The 16,490-nt window shown below is 36.1% G+C and overlaps 4 protein-coding genes across 4 annotated transcripts; 3 read left to right on the forward strand and 1 right to left on the reverse strand.

Annotated features, from left to right (window-relative positions):
• Nucleotides 1–3,254: 3,254 nt before the first annotated feature.
• On the forward strand, nt 3,255–8,153 carry SAPINGB_P003529 (uncharacterized protein; the record flags this gene model as incomplete). Its single annotated transcript, XM_031998246.1, has 1 exon — nt 3,255–8,153. The coding sequence occupies one exon, from the start codon at nt 3,255–3,257 to the stop codon at nt 8,151–8,153; it is 4,899 nt and encodes a 1,632-aa protein (XP_031854137.1).
• Nucleotides 8,154–8,495: 342 nt separating this feature from the next.
• SAPINGB_P003530 (60S ribosomal protein eL32) lies at nt 8,496–8,891 on the reverse strand (the record flags this gene model as incomplete). The annotated part of the gene is made up of 1 exon (XM_031998247.1): nt 8,496–8,891. One exon carries the CDS (start codon nt 8,889–8,891, stop codon nt 8,496–8,498), a length of 396 nt encoding a protein of 131 aa, XP_031854138.1.
• A 2,785-nt stretch (nt 8,892–11,676) lies between these two features.
• On the forward strand, nt 11,677–12,861 carry SAPINGB_P003531 (uncharacterized protein; the record flags this gene model as incomplete). The annotated part of the gene is made up of 2 exons (XM_031998248.1): nt 11,677–11,728; nt 11,861–12,861. 2 exons carry the CDS (start codon nt 11,677–11,679, stop codon nt 12,859–12,861), a joined length of 1,053 nt encoding a protein of 350 aa, XP_031854139.1.
• Nucleotides 12,862–13,802: 941 nt separating this feature from the next.
• Nucleotides 13,803–14,372, forward strand: SAPINGB_P003532 (uncharacterized protein; the record flags this gene model as incomplete). The annotated part of the gene is made up of 2 exons (XM_031998249.1): nt 13,803–13,811; nt 13,920–14,372. The coding sequence occupies 2 exons, from the start codon at nt 13,803–13,805 to the stop codon at nt 14,370–14,372; spliced, it is 462 nt and encodes a 153-aa protein (XP_031854140.1).
• Between the last annotated feature and the right edge of the window lie 2,118 nt (nt 14,373–16,490).

Consider the following 16,490-nt stretch of genomic DNA (forward strand, 5'->3'; position numbering starts at 1 on the left):
TATAGACTTTGATTGTATATATATATATATATATATAGAAGAATTTGAAGTCTGGGAAATGTTAACCGAAAGTTCATCATTCATTATTATTATTATTATTATTATTATTGATTTTTGAAATAAAAAAAAGAAAAAAGGACCAGCAAATAGGCCTATTTTAATGGTCTAATTTGTCTATTCTTTTATGATAGATACATTTTTACCAGATATTCATGAAAAAATTAAATAGAGAGAGGACTTGTTGCAGGAATCATCGGTATTTAAGTAGGAAAAAAATAAATAAATAAAAAAAAAAAAAACAAAAGTTCTTAATTATTATTATTATTATTATATTAATTATATTAAAGATAAATAACTATGTTGTTGCTCCCCACCTTCAAAGTCTACCCACCCCACTTTCTATCTATCTAACAATGACGATAAACAAATGTCACCAAAGTTTGTTTTGGTTTTAGAACAAAAAAAGAAAAAGAAAAAAAAAAAAAGGGCTTAGATATAATTATTCAAAGCAATCAATTTTAAAGATTTGAAAGAAATAAAGAAACTACAGATTTATAATTAGGAGTGAGAAAAAAAAAACAATATTTGTCGGAAGTTTCGGAATTATTATTATTATTATTATTATTATCGTTATCGTAGAAAATATAAATGCACTGCCGCCCAATGTCTGTCTACTCAACAAGAACTTTTTCTTAGGAAGAAAGAAAGAAAGAAGAAAAAAAAAATAGAGGATTTTTGTTTGTTTTTTTAGTGGGATGTTTATGTGTAAAAGGCATTTTTTTCTTCATTTTGGTTACTATATATATATATATATATATATATATGTACCCGGCACAAGACTTTTTTTTGACAGTTAACTAGATTGGATAAGCAGCGGTATCACGATAATTAACTGGGCCTAGAGGGGTATTATTAGTAATGTATTAGATAATTTTTTCATTTTTGTTAAAGGAAAGAAAGGGTGGGGCAGTAGACTAATATTATTATTAAGTCAGCGAGTCAGAACTTAGCTGTGATATGTGAAGGGCCCCTCCATGGGTGTGTGTTTTCAGTGTAATAGAAACAAAAAAAAAAAAGAGAGAGAGGGGGGGGGAGAAGAATTAAAGAGAGAGAGAGAGACAGTATGTGTGAGTGAGTGAGTGAGTGTTTCAAAAGAAAAAAGAAGGATTGAAGGAGGATTACTCATCAGGGTAAGATTACTCATCTAAATTTGCTTAAGTAATACTCACGTGACTAAATCGCGAAAACGGAGAGGGAAAAGGCATAGTGGCAGGCAGGCTGACAATAAGACGCTGAAGCAGCAGCAGCAGCAGAAGCAGCAGCATAAAATAGCAGGCAGACAGGCAAATAGACAGACCGAGCGACCCACTAGATGGACTATTAAAGTAGAATTGCATAGTATGCGCTCCTTTTTTTTTTTTATTTTATTTTTATTTTTTATTCTGGATGAGACGGAGGAATCGGAACATTTTACTTTAAATATATATAGACTTTTTTTAAATAAAATATAATAGAGAGATTTTTAAAAAAAATAAAAAAACGATGAAGAAGAGGAGGAGAATATTCGGAGATTTCTTTGAGTTTATACATAAAATTATATCTTTAATAGTTATCAATATATATATATTTATTATAAATTCCAATTCTAATTCCAATTATTATACTTTTTAATTTAAATATCCATTTTTATCTTGGTTCATAAACTACCATTCATTGAAGCCAAAAAAAAAAGAAAAAAAAGAAAAAAAGGAAACAACCCCTTATTTAGCACTATTCCTTTATATATATATATATATAGTTAATTATATAATAACTGATGCTGAGCTGCCTAGAGTATCAGCCGCAGCGACCGTTAATTACCAGCCAGGTAATATATATATATGTAGTGATGTAAAAAGCGGGACCATCATGTAAATTATATAGTTCCCCACTTTTTACACAAAACGAATTTAACAAATTTAACAAATTTAACAAATTTAACAAATCAAAAAAAATAAATAAAAAAAATAAATAAATAAAAAAAAAGGACTGGGCAATAATTAATTATTAAATAATAAAAAAAAAAAAAAATTCAAAAACACCCCTCCTTCTATTCTCAAATTTGTCTTGTTTAAATTCAAATTTAAAATAGAAAATTGTCCCCACCATACATCCCACTATATATGCTTATATTCAAGTTTTTTTTTTTTTTAAAAGAAAACATTCTACAGTTGTTTGATTTTGTTAAAGAAAAAAACATCATTTTCATTTATTTATTGATTTAATTCTTTTAAATTTAATTGAATTATGTATATAAATCATTAACAAATATATATATATATAAACATTTAATAAACTAAACGAAAAAAAAGTAAGTAAGTAAGAAAGAAAGAAAGAAACAATTTTATTCTTTCTATTTAATTTTGGATTTAATTTTGGAATTTTTTTTGGCCATTTTTTAAAAAAAAACCAATTTCATATTAAATAATTGAAAAATAAATAAATAAATAAATAAATAAATAGAAATTAAATAAAAATTAAATAAATTAAATAAATTAAATAAATTAAATAAATTAAATAAATTAAATAAATTAAATAAATTAAAATAAATAAAAAAATAAAAAAATAAATTAAAAAATCTCGCCGCTCCCCCCGCCGCTGCTGCCGCTTCAGCCATTCCGGGTCCTTTTTTTTTAATTTTTAATTTTTAATTTTAATTTTTATTTTTCACTTTTCTTTTTTCTTTTTTTACTTTTTACTCAAAATATTCCAAAATATCCCAAAATGCCTTCTTTTTTTTTTTTTTTTTTTTTTTTTTTTTTTTTTTTTTTTTTTTTTGGCCCCTCCGTTTGCAATTGCCCACATCCCACTTTTTTTTTTTTTTTACCTAGTAGTAGTAGTAGTATTAGAATCATAGTAGAAAGAAATTCATACAAAAATAAAGCCTTGCCCTGGGGTGGGTTTTTTTTTTATCTTCTTCTTCTTTAAATATCGTCGTCACAAGTCTTTTTTTATTTTTTTTATTTTTTTCTTATAAAGTCTCTGGGACTCCCGCCGTATTGTTTATTGAGAATCCTTTCTTCAAATATCTTTTAAAAAATTTTTAAACTTTTAAATTTTTTTTTTTTCTTGCTTAAATTTCTCCACACATTATTTTTATTTATTTATAATTATAATTAAAATTTTTTTTTAATACATTGTCAATTTTCAAATCTTGTCAATTTTTAAATCTTGTCAATTTTCAAATCTTATCAAATATCTAATCTTGTTCAATCATGAATAGAATCCTCACCTCGGCTCCTCCACAGCCACCACCGTCACTCCCACCTTTAATCCACGTATCTCAACAACAACAACAACAAACCCCTTCTGAGCAACAAATCTACAATCCTCAACAGCCTCCCGCAATTGTTGTTCAGCCCTCTGCAACAACATCCACAACAACAACAAACCCTCCAGCAAAAAAACAAAGTCAGCGCAAGAAAAAAGATCAGCAGCAGCAGCAGCAGCAGCAGCAACAACAACAAATTGTTCCACCTCCATCCACAACAACATCTTCTTCAACAATAACGGATTCAATATCTTTTGCTCCTTCTTCATCAACTACAAACTCTTCAAATAGCAATAATACATCATCATCAACTACTACCGCTACTAATACTAATCCTACCACCACCACCACCACCAACGCTAGTAAAGCCCCAGAGAAAAAAGCTAAACGTTACCGATGCTGCTACTGTGACCGCGCATTTTCTCGCTCAGAACACCGCTCACGTCATGAACGCTCCCACACTAAAGAGCGACCCTTCCATTGCCAAAAGTGTCCATCTACTTTTGTCCGCAGAGATTTACTTTTGCGCCATGACCGAACAGTTCATGCTAAAGCAAACAAAACAGCTGCTATTACCACAACTACAACAAATGAAGACGATAACTCTAAAGAACAAAAGAAGCTTATGTTGGATATTGGACACACTGGGAAATCAGTATTAACAACATCAGCATCAGCAGCAGCAGCAATAGCTCAAGGAGAGGCTCTTATGCGTGCGGCTCAGAACACTCAACATTGTCCAGTCAAACCCGTCAGTACACAAACATCACCATCACCATCACCATCTTCTCCTTCATCTTCAAACCCCATCAAACAATCTGTATCTTCTTCATCCAAACCTTTCAAGCTATCGTCTGCATCATCTCCACTTCAACCTGCTTATTCTCTTGCTTCATCCCCTCAAATCCTCCCCAAACCTGAATCAAAACTTCCTTCACCAGCCCCTTCTCCAACAAACTCTCCTCTCCCCCCCACCCTCATTTCAACTTCAACACCTCCTGTTCCTTCCCAACCCCACTCAAAAGCTTCTTCACCTAGACACTCTCCACGCAATAACAACAATAACCAGCCGCTCCTTGCATCTGCTGTTCCTTCGCCTGCAGTCTCTACCGCTGCAACTCCTTCACCGCAACAACCTGTTGCACTTTTGGCTGCTGCTGCTGCTGTTTCTTCTTCTTCTTCTTCTTCTTCTTCTTCCTCTTCTTTAACAACACCTCCTCTCAATGGCTCTTCTTTCCCACAGACGGATCCTTCGGCATCCTCTTCTCCGCGGAAACCTCAGTCTCCTTCCATCTCAAGCCTCTTGAATGCCGCAGCCGCTGCTGCTTCTGCTTCTGCAACCTCTTCTTCTTCTCCCATCACTTCCCCCCACGCTCATTCTGTATCAATACAATCCTCTGGTTCTTTCTCACGCCCGGTGCAGGCCACCGCGCTTACTTCTTCTTCAAAAGTTACCTCAAACGACGATCTCTCGGCTGCTTTGCTTATTACAGAACTTCACCATTCTCTTACAAAACGCCGTAGACAACCAAATGACTCTGGATCTGGCACAGGTACAGGCACAGGCACCCCCACAACACAACTACCGCCGCTCGGCCCGAATTCCCGGCATACTTCTGCCTCTGACGCCGCACGTAAAACCCGTCCATCTCCGTCTCCACCGCCGCAACAACAAAAACAGTCTGACTCGCATCTTCAAGAACCCGAAACACCTAAACGCCTCAAGCTCAACACTTCGGGAGCTTATGCACTCCCGGAACCCGCGTTTCTTCAACGCCAACGTGTTCCGGCCTCTCCTCCCCATTTCCACCATCAAAACAAACACAACAACAATAGCAACTATCATCGCACGTGTTCATTGTCATCTTTTGACCCTTCCAAACATGACAACTTCCCCCGTCATCTCTGCACAGGTTCTGAGCCATCTTCAATGCGTTCTTCTTCATCTCCATCTTCCTCCTCCTCCTCATCTTCACCTAACGTAGGCTTAGACCTTAATCCCGCTGCTGCTGCTGCTTCTGCTGCCTCTGCTGCCTCGTACCCCTCTGGTGTTTACGTCCCTCAATTCCATTCATCTTTCCCACATACAACTCTCCTCAAACACTTTTTCAATGCCACGGCCATTGAATCAGGGTCCTCGCAACAACAACATCAACAACAACACTCTTCTCTGCCAACTTCCCCGGACCCTGCAACAGCTTCCTTGGCAACAACACCCTACCCCACATTATGCACACGAGTTAGCAGACATCCTTCCCGCCTTCAGCTCAACCGGTACCTAGCCGTCTTTTTCCTCTACTACCACCCACAGATCCCGTTCCTACACCCACGCACCTTTGATACTACTGGGTCTGCTTCGCCGGGCCTATTATTTGCCGTCGCTTCTCTTGGAGCTTTGGCTTCCCGTGAAACAACAATGGCTGGTCTTCTTCAACGTGCTGCCAGAGCCGCTCTCTTGCCAACCCTCAACAACCACAGACCCCCCCACGACCCTGCAGCTGATTTGTGCTCTCTCCAAACCCTTATCCTTACAACCATCTATGCACTCTGGGGGGTCCCAGACCATGCAGAACTCGAGTACATTTCACGTGTACGCCCAATTTTGACTCGGCTTGCACGCTCTACTCTTGAAACACACCAACCAATGAACCCAGGCTCTTGGGCTGAGTTTCTTGCCACGGAACTTGCTTCGCGAGCCTTTTTCGCTACTTTTATCATTTTTGCAAGTCTCACTACAGTCTTGGACCTCCCGGCTCCTATCAATACCGCAGAGCTCCCTCTTAGCCTTGCACTCCCATGTTCAGAGCCCCTTTGGAACGCTGTCGACGTAAACACTGCCCCTGCTGGCGAACGATTCCCTCCAGCACGTGTCACGGTCGGCCAGGGACTCGATGCTTTGTACCACGGCCACACTGGTGACTCATTTGCCCAGCTTCACGTTGCTCCTTTTGGAGTCCGTGTTCTAGCATCTGCTCTTATTAACGATACTTGCGAACTCATGTCGTCGTCCGCAGCTACCTCTACTTCGCTCTCCGTTGCAGCCTCTAAGGTCTTTGCTTCAGAACGTAAACGTCTACTCACTGCTTTATCGTCGCTTGAAAATGGAGGGTTTGATACCCACCCGGGTCAAAGCCAGCTTGCTTCTCAAATCTTGCTCAATTCGTTGCCCATTGCTCTGGGTAATGTTATGGGTAATGTTCTTATGCAGCCTTATGCCTCTACACCTGGGAACAATAATAATGGATCCTCCTCCATGGCTGCAATGCCTTCAAGCAGCAATGGAAGTGTTCCTAGAAAATCACCCTTTCTGACCATGGTCAACCGGCGCCAACACCCGCTCGTGGTTACTGCTTACGTTCTGCAGCTCCAGAACCGCGTGCGACTCACTGCAGATGTCCCTGCAATTCGTGACGCGGCCAGGGCTGGTGAATCTGCAGCCGGGATTGCGACTGCCGCACGTACAGATCTGGACCGCATGTTGAGTGAGGGCCGGCTACAGGGCCGTGAGGTGCGTTCTCTGGCTCGTCGGTGCTTTGATGTGTTTCGTGTATTGTGCACTACTGGTGCGCCCTTGGGATCTGCGCTTGCAGCGTCTCCTTTGGCTGCCATTGCGCCTGACATGCTGTGGTCATTTTTCGAGTTTGAATTGGTGGTTGTGATGTGGGTTGCGCGGTACGAACGTGAACGGGGATGTTGCGGAGGTGGTAACGAAACTACTGGCATCCACAGTCCAGGCAAACGTACTGCTGCGGACCCGGAGAATGATGAAGCGGACGATGCATTGTACGATGCCATTGAGGCACTGGTTGTTGATGCTGGGCTTGAAAAATCACAAGGATGCTTGGCACTCACTCTAGCACTCATTGCTGCAGACTCGTTCCCGAGCTTTGCACTTTCTGGGCTCTCTGCGGCTTTGGGTGGAGCCATGCGTGCTTTGGCTGCTCACCTGCAGCCTCGTCAAGCGTTTATCGAAAGGTCATCCAAGTCACCTGTCATGGGATCCGAACAGGAGCAGGAGCAGGAGCAGGAGCAGGAGCAGGAGCGGAAGCAGCAACTTAAGCCTCAGGAACAAGAGCAGCAGGCGAATTATGTTTCCAAAAATGGGGCTTCAGCTAGCAATGCATCACACGCTCCTTACTACTTCCCTCTTGAAGTACCTCCAAATTCTGTGAAGCCATCGCTTTCTTCAGGCACCACGAATGGAGGTTCTCTCGGGTGTGGTCCTGACTGTGGTTCAAACCAAGCTTCTGGGTCTTTTGTTGCGGTTCCTCCTCAACACCAGTACCAGTACCAAAATCAGCCCCAGCCTCAGCCTCAGCATCAGCACCAGCACCAGCACCAACACCAGCACCAGCACCAGAACCAGCACCAGCACCAGAACCAGCACCAGCACCAGCACCAGCATCAGCATCAGCATCAGCATCAGCATCAGCCTCAGCCTCAGCAGAATTCACAAAACAAAAACGCACTCCCGACATTATCCTTTATGTTGCGCTCTGAGGGCGCGCAGCCTGCCACTCCTTCACAACAACACCACACGGGATTTGCTCATTATGGTGGTGTTGCATACCCGGCGCACACGTCCCATGAGTACTTTCGCGGGAATACAGGTGTTTATCCACAAGGCCATCATTATTCTCATCACAATAATCACAATAATCAAAATAATCAAAATAGTCACAATAGTCACAATAATCATCATCTTCACACAACAACTAGTGACCGGTTACCACCACCACCATCACCCGTCTTGTCTTCTTCTTCCTCTTCTTCAAATACGCCTACTACGTTTCCTTCCATGATGCGCAGAGCGCCATCTGTTTCGGATCTTTTGGAACCTTAAAAAATGAAAAAAAAAAAAAAATCATTTAGTTTAACTATCCCATATATATTAATTTTTTTGTATTTTTAAATAAACCGGTTATTAATTTTAATTTTTTTGTATTTTTAAATAAACCGGTTATTAATTTTAATTTTTGTTTGGTAATAATAAAATTTAAATTAACATTAACATTTGAAAATTTCAAGTTAACAATAATTAAAATTTTTTTTCATTCTTGCAACGGCAAATTTACAGTTAAGAATTTTTGCTTCTTTTTAGTTTTTTTTTTGTTCATCATAACTCTACACGCATTAAAAGATTTTCTTCATTATCCAATATTTTCTTTTTAAAAGCCAAAACTACTTAAGCCTGGGAAGAGAGACGAGCAGAGGCATTGGTGACGTGGATAGAAAGAGTCTTAGCCTTCTCCACAATCTCAGCGCGCTTTCTCGACGAGACGGAGTGTGCAATCTCAGCAGCAAAGTACTTGTTGGAGAGAATAAGAGTGTCGAGCTCGGCAGCGTTAGAAACAACAACCGACTTGAGGCCAGAGGGAGCAAGGTACTTGGTTCTCTTGTCAGAGCCGTAACCAATCTTGGGCATGCGGACAGTGCCACGGAAACGACGACGGACGGCAGAGTCAATACCCTTGGGCTTGCGCCACGACTCGCCAACACGGGCGTAGCGGTCAGAGTGGTGACGCTTAAACTTCTTGTTGCCGTGCTTCTTGACAATCTTTGGGTGAGGAGCCAGAGCCATCTATTACAAAGGAGTTAGTTTTATTATTATTCCTCATAATTTAAGCAAGATGTTGATATGGAAGATTTTCAAATTGAAAGAAAGATGAAGTAAAAAAAAAAAACTTTTTCTTTGGTTCACATTAATGGCCTGTATTGCGCTTTTTTTTTTTTTAATTTAATTTAAAATCAATCTCATTCTCTTTCCGGGAAAACAAAATATCAAAAAAAAGGTATCAAAACTTCTCAACAAATCGATTAACATAAGAAAAAAGGTGTTTTTATCATCATTATCTCCATCATCTTCTTGAAATTTCAATATATATATTGATCGAACTAACCTTTGCTGTATGTGTGACGAGTTCGAGTCGAAGGGTCTATTATGACTATAGTACGACGCTGAGTCAAGAGGGAAGAAAAAAAAAGGAGGGAAAGGGGAAAAGGGAGTGAGTGGGCGTGTGTGTGTGTGTGCGTGGAGTTTGCAAAGAAAAAAAAAAAAATTTCAGAGTGTGTGAGCGGGTTAGGGTATTACTGTTTTAGGAAATATATTGATAGGTTTTGTGAGGCTCAGAAAATTTTTTTTGCCCTTTTTTTTTGTTTACTTCACCTACAATAGATTTTTGTTGTTATTGTTATTGTTGTGAGGGGGGGGGGATTTAAGAGAGCTCACAAGATATTGTAACAAAGTGTAATAGTGTAACAATAAATAACGTGACTCTAATACAAGCACTTTTATTTGTCATGATTAGGTAACAATACTAAAAGCAAAAGCTAGGGCTCAACCCTAATATATATATATATTTTTTTTTTTTTATTTTTTTTATTTCTGTGGTTGTGTGTATTACCAAAAAATCTTTTTTATTTTTTTATTTTGAAAGACTCTCAACAAAACCACATTCCCATCAATTTTGACAGTGATGTATGATAACATAAAATCAAACACACACATTAAATCCTACAGATTTTCTACTTTCTGTTATTATATTTGAAAATCACTGAGAAGAGGTTTTTTTTTTTTCATATTCTTGTATTCTTATATTATTTATCCATTTTTAAACAATTTTTTTTATTTTAAAAGAGAGTTTGGTAATTTTTTTTTTAAAAAAAAAAACCTTTTTAATAAAAAAATAACTACCGATCTCTTTTTGTTTCGTGTAAAAGAAAATCTGTTTCTCCTGTAACTTGTTTTACTACATCATACGCGTCTTTTTTTGTTTATTTATTTATTTCTCGGATATCGTTCGTTTCGAAACAGGAAAATATATATATAAAAAAAAAGTCTATTCTTTAAAAAAAAAAAACACACACATCTCATCTCATCTTGATGTTTTTTTTTTTTTTTTTTTTTTTTTTGACTTTAGCTTGATCTCTAAGCTCTATTGATTTATATCAAAGCTTTAAATCTAAATAATTTGTTAAAATAAACTGAACTTTTTATTTAAATAAATAAAACACCTTTTTTTTTTTTTTAAACAGTCGTGAGAGTGAGGGAGGGTATTTTTGTTTATTTTATATTTTAAGCTGCTACACGTTAATTATTAATAGATATATTTTTGTTTTAATTTAACAAAGAAACGCGTATTCAAATATTTGACACGTCGCGTTTTTATTTTTTATTTTTTATTTTTGTGGCAATTCTTTTAACCCACCCATTGCCACGCGCACAGTAAAAATTTCCTTAGTTTTTTTTTTTTTTTTTTTTTTTCTATATATATACATACATATATATATATATATACAAGAATAACCCACCACACCCCCTCGTCTTAACTCTTCCTTCTACCATCCTCTTCTTCACCAAAAAAAAAAATTTTTTTTTTTTGCCACCATCATCATCATCATCACCATCAACTTTCACCATCCATCCATCTCCCGTAAACTCCCCAGTAGATTGAGACAGAATCATTACCCCGACATTCTCGTCTTTGTACTCTCTGTAAAGGTTTTTATTTAATTTTTTTTTTCTAGAGGACCCGGCAAACCCGCACACTTCAAACGAAAAATAAACCTTCTATATATATTCAACAGGAAAAAAAAACATAATATATCACGCAATTTTTTTTATTTTATCAAAAAAAATACAGCCACTTTTTATATATATTTATCGCTATCTTTTTTTTTTCCTCGATATCTAGAGGCTCTTTTTTTTTTCAACTTTTTTTATTTTCTTCATTAAAAATCAAAAAAAAGAAAACCCTTTTTTTATTATTAATACTTGAAGTAATAAGCAACCTTAGGATACCCCTCATTTCAAGTTTGAGCAAAGTCAAGCCTTGTATACCAAATACCATATCAGCAATCGATATTTTCAAACAGATTAATTTATCTAGCAACACCAGCACAACCTTCAAAAAAAAAAAATCATACTTTTATATCAACACTTGTTTGTGTTTATTCACCCTTTTTTTTCAATAAAATTTTTTTTTCGAATTTCGTTGATTGCAACCAAACAATCTTAACCGATTTGAAAAAAAAAAAAAATAAAAGAAATACAATATAAAAAAAATAAAACAAGCAAAAAAATATTAAAATATTAAAAAATTCAAAACTTTTTTTTTAAAATAAAAAAAAAAACTTGACAACCAGAAGAAATTACGGGGCATTTTCTTTATCCATTAAACTCTTATTCGCATTATTTTTTTCATTCATTTTTTTTCTCTAAAAAAATCGATCTCCTTTTGCATTAATCCATTACTTGGGCTCTTTAGTTATATAAATCGAGCCATTTATTATTACTATATCATTCACGCTGTTTAAAATCTTTTTCAGCGTAGCCTTAATTTAAAACTTTGTGTTTATATCTAAACATGCCATCTTCAATGTCTGATAACCTCGGTGTATATCTCTTGGGTGACAATGGTAAGTAAATCTGAAACAAGCCTGTTGCACAATGGCAATTGTTGTTGGTGTCCAGAGCTTTATTGTTGTTTATGTTTAATGAGGGAAGGTTTTTAAACGGTCCATGGAACTCATTTTTAACCCGATTGATAGTATATGAACCATCTAAACCTTCGGCCGCTAGCAACCTGCTAGACATTTACGGGCTCAGCCCATTGGCCGCCTCGGTCGCTCGCTTTGACCCCGTGACGGGCGAAAAGCGTAAGCTTCGTAAGTCCTATAAGAACCACATTATGGATCTGCCCGGCAAGCACGAGATTCCTCCACGAGGTGTCGACCAACCAGGCAGCGTGTCTACGTCCCGCGCAGACGAGGCGCCCACCCTACTATCCATTGTTTATTCAACCCAGAGCCAGTACCAAAATCCCATCCCCGTCTTGTCCAAGGAGGCGGCACGCACTGCGCCCGGCGAGGAGTACAAGTACAAGTACCTCCAGCCCTACGAGCCTGATCTCCTCAAGCGGGCCTTTGGAGGTCTGGAAAAAACCCCTGTTAGTGGGATACCTGACTTTGATGTGTCCAAGTTGGCGATACCGCCTGTAAGCAGGTTCCCTACAGAAAATGGCAATTCTGGAGTGCAACCCCAAAATGGATACAACATACAACAACAGCAGCAGCAGCAGCAGCAGCAGCAGCAACAACAACAACAACAACCACAACATCAACATCAACAACCGCACGGCCACCACCAAAACATTCACAGTAAGTCCAACGGAGGAACACCGGCATTATCATCTTCATCATCCACACTGGGTGGGTCTTTGATGAGGTCATCGTCGTCGTCATCGTTACATTTTAGCAATAAGTTGCATTCGAATTCTTCACCCGCTCTGTCTTCAGCAGCGGCAGCCGCAGCAGCGGCCGAGTCTTCTAACGAAGACGCCACAGTCATGCGCATCTCGCTTAAGAAGAAGAAGCGGAAAGAGCGCACACACACATCTGTTTCGCCCACATCGTCGACGGGAGGAATGGGCGGCAGTAGTAGCGGCAGCGGGTCTGCGGCAGTGGCGGCCGCAGCTGCGGTTGGATTAGGTATGGAGGGTCATCATCATGACGCCAAACGCAGAAAAACAACAGCCATTACTACCAACTAAAAAAAAAATTATATCTATATGATATTGGGTGAAGTGATGATAGCTTATTTGCTATCTAGTCATTGAAAAAGAACATTTTTTTTGTGGGAAATTTGGGGAAATATGGAACCAAATGAGTACACTTAGACATAAGAAAAAAAAATTAATATTTGGGAATTTTCAAAAAAAAAAAAAGATCGAAAGGAATTAGTTTTTAAAAAATTAAATAAACGATAGTGAATAAAACTAATATAATTACGCGTATTTTTTTTTCAGAATAGTTGATGAAGAGTCTTAAAATGGTATTTAAACTATTTAAAAAAAAATTTGTAGAAAAGTACTGGATTTAAATATATTTTTTATAAATATCTTTGGAATGAATGAATTAAAGAAGGAATGTTTGCCGAGAGGTCAACCCCTCCAAACTTTGCACTGCAAATCATGTGCGGAGGCACAGGCCTGACTCAACCGCCAGGTAAAAAAAACAAACAAACAAACAAATTCTTTATATAAATTAGAAAAAAGTTCATCAAGATAGTGAAGTTAATTTAGATTTAATCCGGATTTAAACTACATTTATGTTAAATTTTACATAACATCAGAAAAAAGGTGCATCAGGATACTTCAACAGTTTTATTCATATATATAATTTTTTTTGTCTTTCTTTTATTAAACCAGTGGTTTTGAACAATCTCATAAAACCTTCATTTAATTAATAAAAATTATAACAAGAAGAACTGTTCCATATTAATTGAAAAAAAAAATGATATGGATTATTGATTGGGGTATGGTAAAAATATTTATTAAATATTAACAAAAAAAAAAAAAAAAAAAAAAAAAACCAAATTACTAACAAACTTATCTTAGTTTTTAATGTCCTATATTCATTAGGCTTGTACAACAAAAAGGCTAAACTGGCATTTCTAGGTCTTGACAATTCAGGGAAAACTACCCTTTTATACATGTTAAAAGTAAGCTTATAAAGATATTTTCTCTTAATCATTGTAGATTAAAAAATTTTTATTTTTATTTTTATTTTTATTTTTATTTTTATTTTTTTCATTTTCATTTTTCTTTAGAATGACCAATTTGAATCACCCAGCCCCACTTACAAACCAACCTTAGAAGAAATAACTTTCGACAATATCCAATTCTCAACATTTGATTTAAGCGGCTATTCTCAGGCACGAAGGTTATGGAAAGATTATATTCCAGAAGTAAACGGACTTGTTTTCTTAGTGGATGCCACGGACCGAAAACGTTTCTCAGAATGCAAAACAGAACTTGACGCACTTTTCGCTAGTCCTGGACTCATCAATGGTCCATTACTAATTCTAGGAAATAAAATAGATGATCTACATGCAGCCTCAGAAGATGAACTTAAATATGCACTTGGATTGGACCAAGTTACAACAGGCAAAGGTCTTGTAAAACTTGACCAGGGGTGTTTCCCAGTGGAGCTTTACATGTCATCAGTTTTGAAGCGCCAAGGATACATTGAAGGATTTGAATGGCTTAGCCAATATATTTAATCTTTGATAAACAATTATTTAAATATATTAAAATGAAAAAAAAAAAACATTATCGGAATTATCTTAGGGAAATTCATTATGATAGATATTGATATTGACCTTTAGAAGTTTTAAAAAAATATTATCACTAAAAATTACCCTGTCTCTGGTATTTATTTATTTATTTATTTACCAAAATGTGTGGAAACATTTGATTTTGCTGGGAAAATTAATTCCATCGCATTGTAACAAAAGTTTGTAACTACGCCCGGTTTTTTTTTTTTTCTTTTTTTTTTTTTTTTTCCCCCAATGCGATCACGACCCTGACAGGACCCATTTGACATTCCATAATGATTAATTGAATACAACAAGAATCGAAATTTCAAACCAAATTAATATTATTTCAGTTTTTAACTTTGGAAAATTTCTAGATTTAAATTATCACCAAGAATCAGATATTTTGTTCCTTCCTTTCTTTATATATATATATATATATACCCTCAAATTTCAAATCTCCACTTGTAAATTTTTTTAAGACTCTAGTCAGAGCCGTCGTCATAACAATCTTCAAAAATTAGAAACATACTCCCCCCTCCAAAAAAAAAAAAAAAACAAAAATAAATGTCTGGAACAAAACAGAAAATTGTTTAAAAAAAATAAAGCAATTTGCCTCAACCATAGGTACGTAATTCAATATAATTTCATGTTATAGTTGTGACCCGCTGCCTTGCACATAGAGCAACAACTCACTCGAGTTCTTATGTCATCGTCTCTCACGGGAACCGGTATTCTAATCTCATAGTGCACTGTGAGATTCGGGTTTTGATATACACTTTAAAAATATAGTGGAGCTTTGTTTATGGAGAGGGAATATATTTATTCCGTATGCTATGTGTCTTGCTATTCATATAATAAACAATTAACATTATCCAACTATCCAACTATCCAACTATCCAACTAATCTCTATTCATTTTATTTGAAAGTACGTCTAGGTCCTGTTTATTGATTTTGCTTTTGATCCTATTAATAACCTGTCGATAATTTTTTCAAAAAACAGTTGCCACTAATAGTTACCGTGACACTGACAGGTCATATTGGATATTTTATCATTTCCTTTTATTTATTCCCTCATTTTATATCATTATATCTATTCTGGTCAAAAAAAAATCGTTATCTTCTTCTATAACCTCTACTTATATCTATAACTTCAGTCTATTCATTTACAGTCTTTGAATCTGCAAACAAAAAAAAAAAACATCGTTGTCGTCTTCGTTGTTGTTGTCTTTGTGACCATTAAGTTCATTGAGACCAAGATTAAGTTCTGGGTATCCACGCTTAAGCTGTCTAAATTCCAAACGAGCGTCATATCAGCCATATTTTTTTCTGCATATATTAATCTGTAAGACAAGTTTAAAAACTACAAAGCTGTGCATGTATGACTGTATATCTGCCAAAAAAATAAAATAAATAAGTAAAAAAAAAGTCAGTATAAGCATACTAATAAGAGTCTCATGTTACCAATAAAAGGTTTCTGTTTTGCGATATATTGCCGACAGAATGATTGACAAACGAACTCAAAAAACAAAAAACAAAAAAGAAATGTAAAAGACAAAAAAAAAAAAAAAAAGAAAAAAGTAGGAAAAAAGAAAGGGGAAAAGAAATGCGGAATTCAAATATTTAGAATGTTTGAGAGGCATACTATGAATAAACTTAGACTGAGGCAGACTAAAATAAAAAAAAATAACATGCCATTTATTTAACAAGGTTTTCGGATTAGATATACTATTCTAGTAACTCTTCAAATAGAATTCTCTCTCTCTCTCTCCGTCAGAATGACTTTTTTTTTTTTTTTTTTTTTCTAGTTTAGATAGTTGATGAGGTTCTGAGAAACTATCAAAGTTAATTTTTATGCCCTTGCATTCTAAAGGAAGCTTTAACTTAAAAGTGGGTTCTAATAAACAGTTTGAATAGAGATTAGTAGTCTCACAAAATTAAAGTACTATGAGAGGAAAAAAAAATAAAAAAGAAAAAAAAGATGAATCAAACTAAATTGAAAAGAACTTGATAAATTGAAAAGAATAAGAAATAGGAAAATAAATTAAAAAAAAATAATACAAATTTTTCTTCTGTGCAGTGCA

This window comes from Magnusiomyces paraingens, assembly GCF_902498895.1.
Source record: "Magnusiomyces paraingens strain CBS 517.90 genome assembly, contig: contig3, whole genome shotgun sequence".
Classification (NCBI taxonomy): domain Eukaryota; kingdom Fungi; phylum Ascomycota; class Dipodascomycetes; order Dipodascales; family Dipodascaceae; genus Magnusiomyces; species Magnusiomyces paraingens.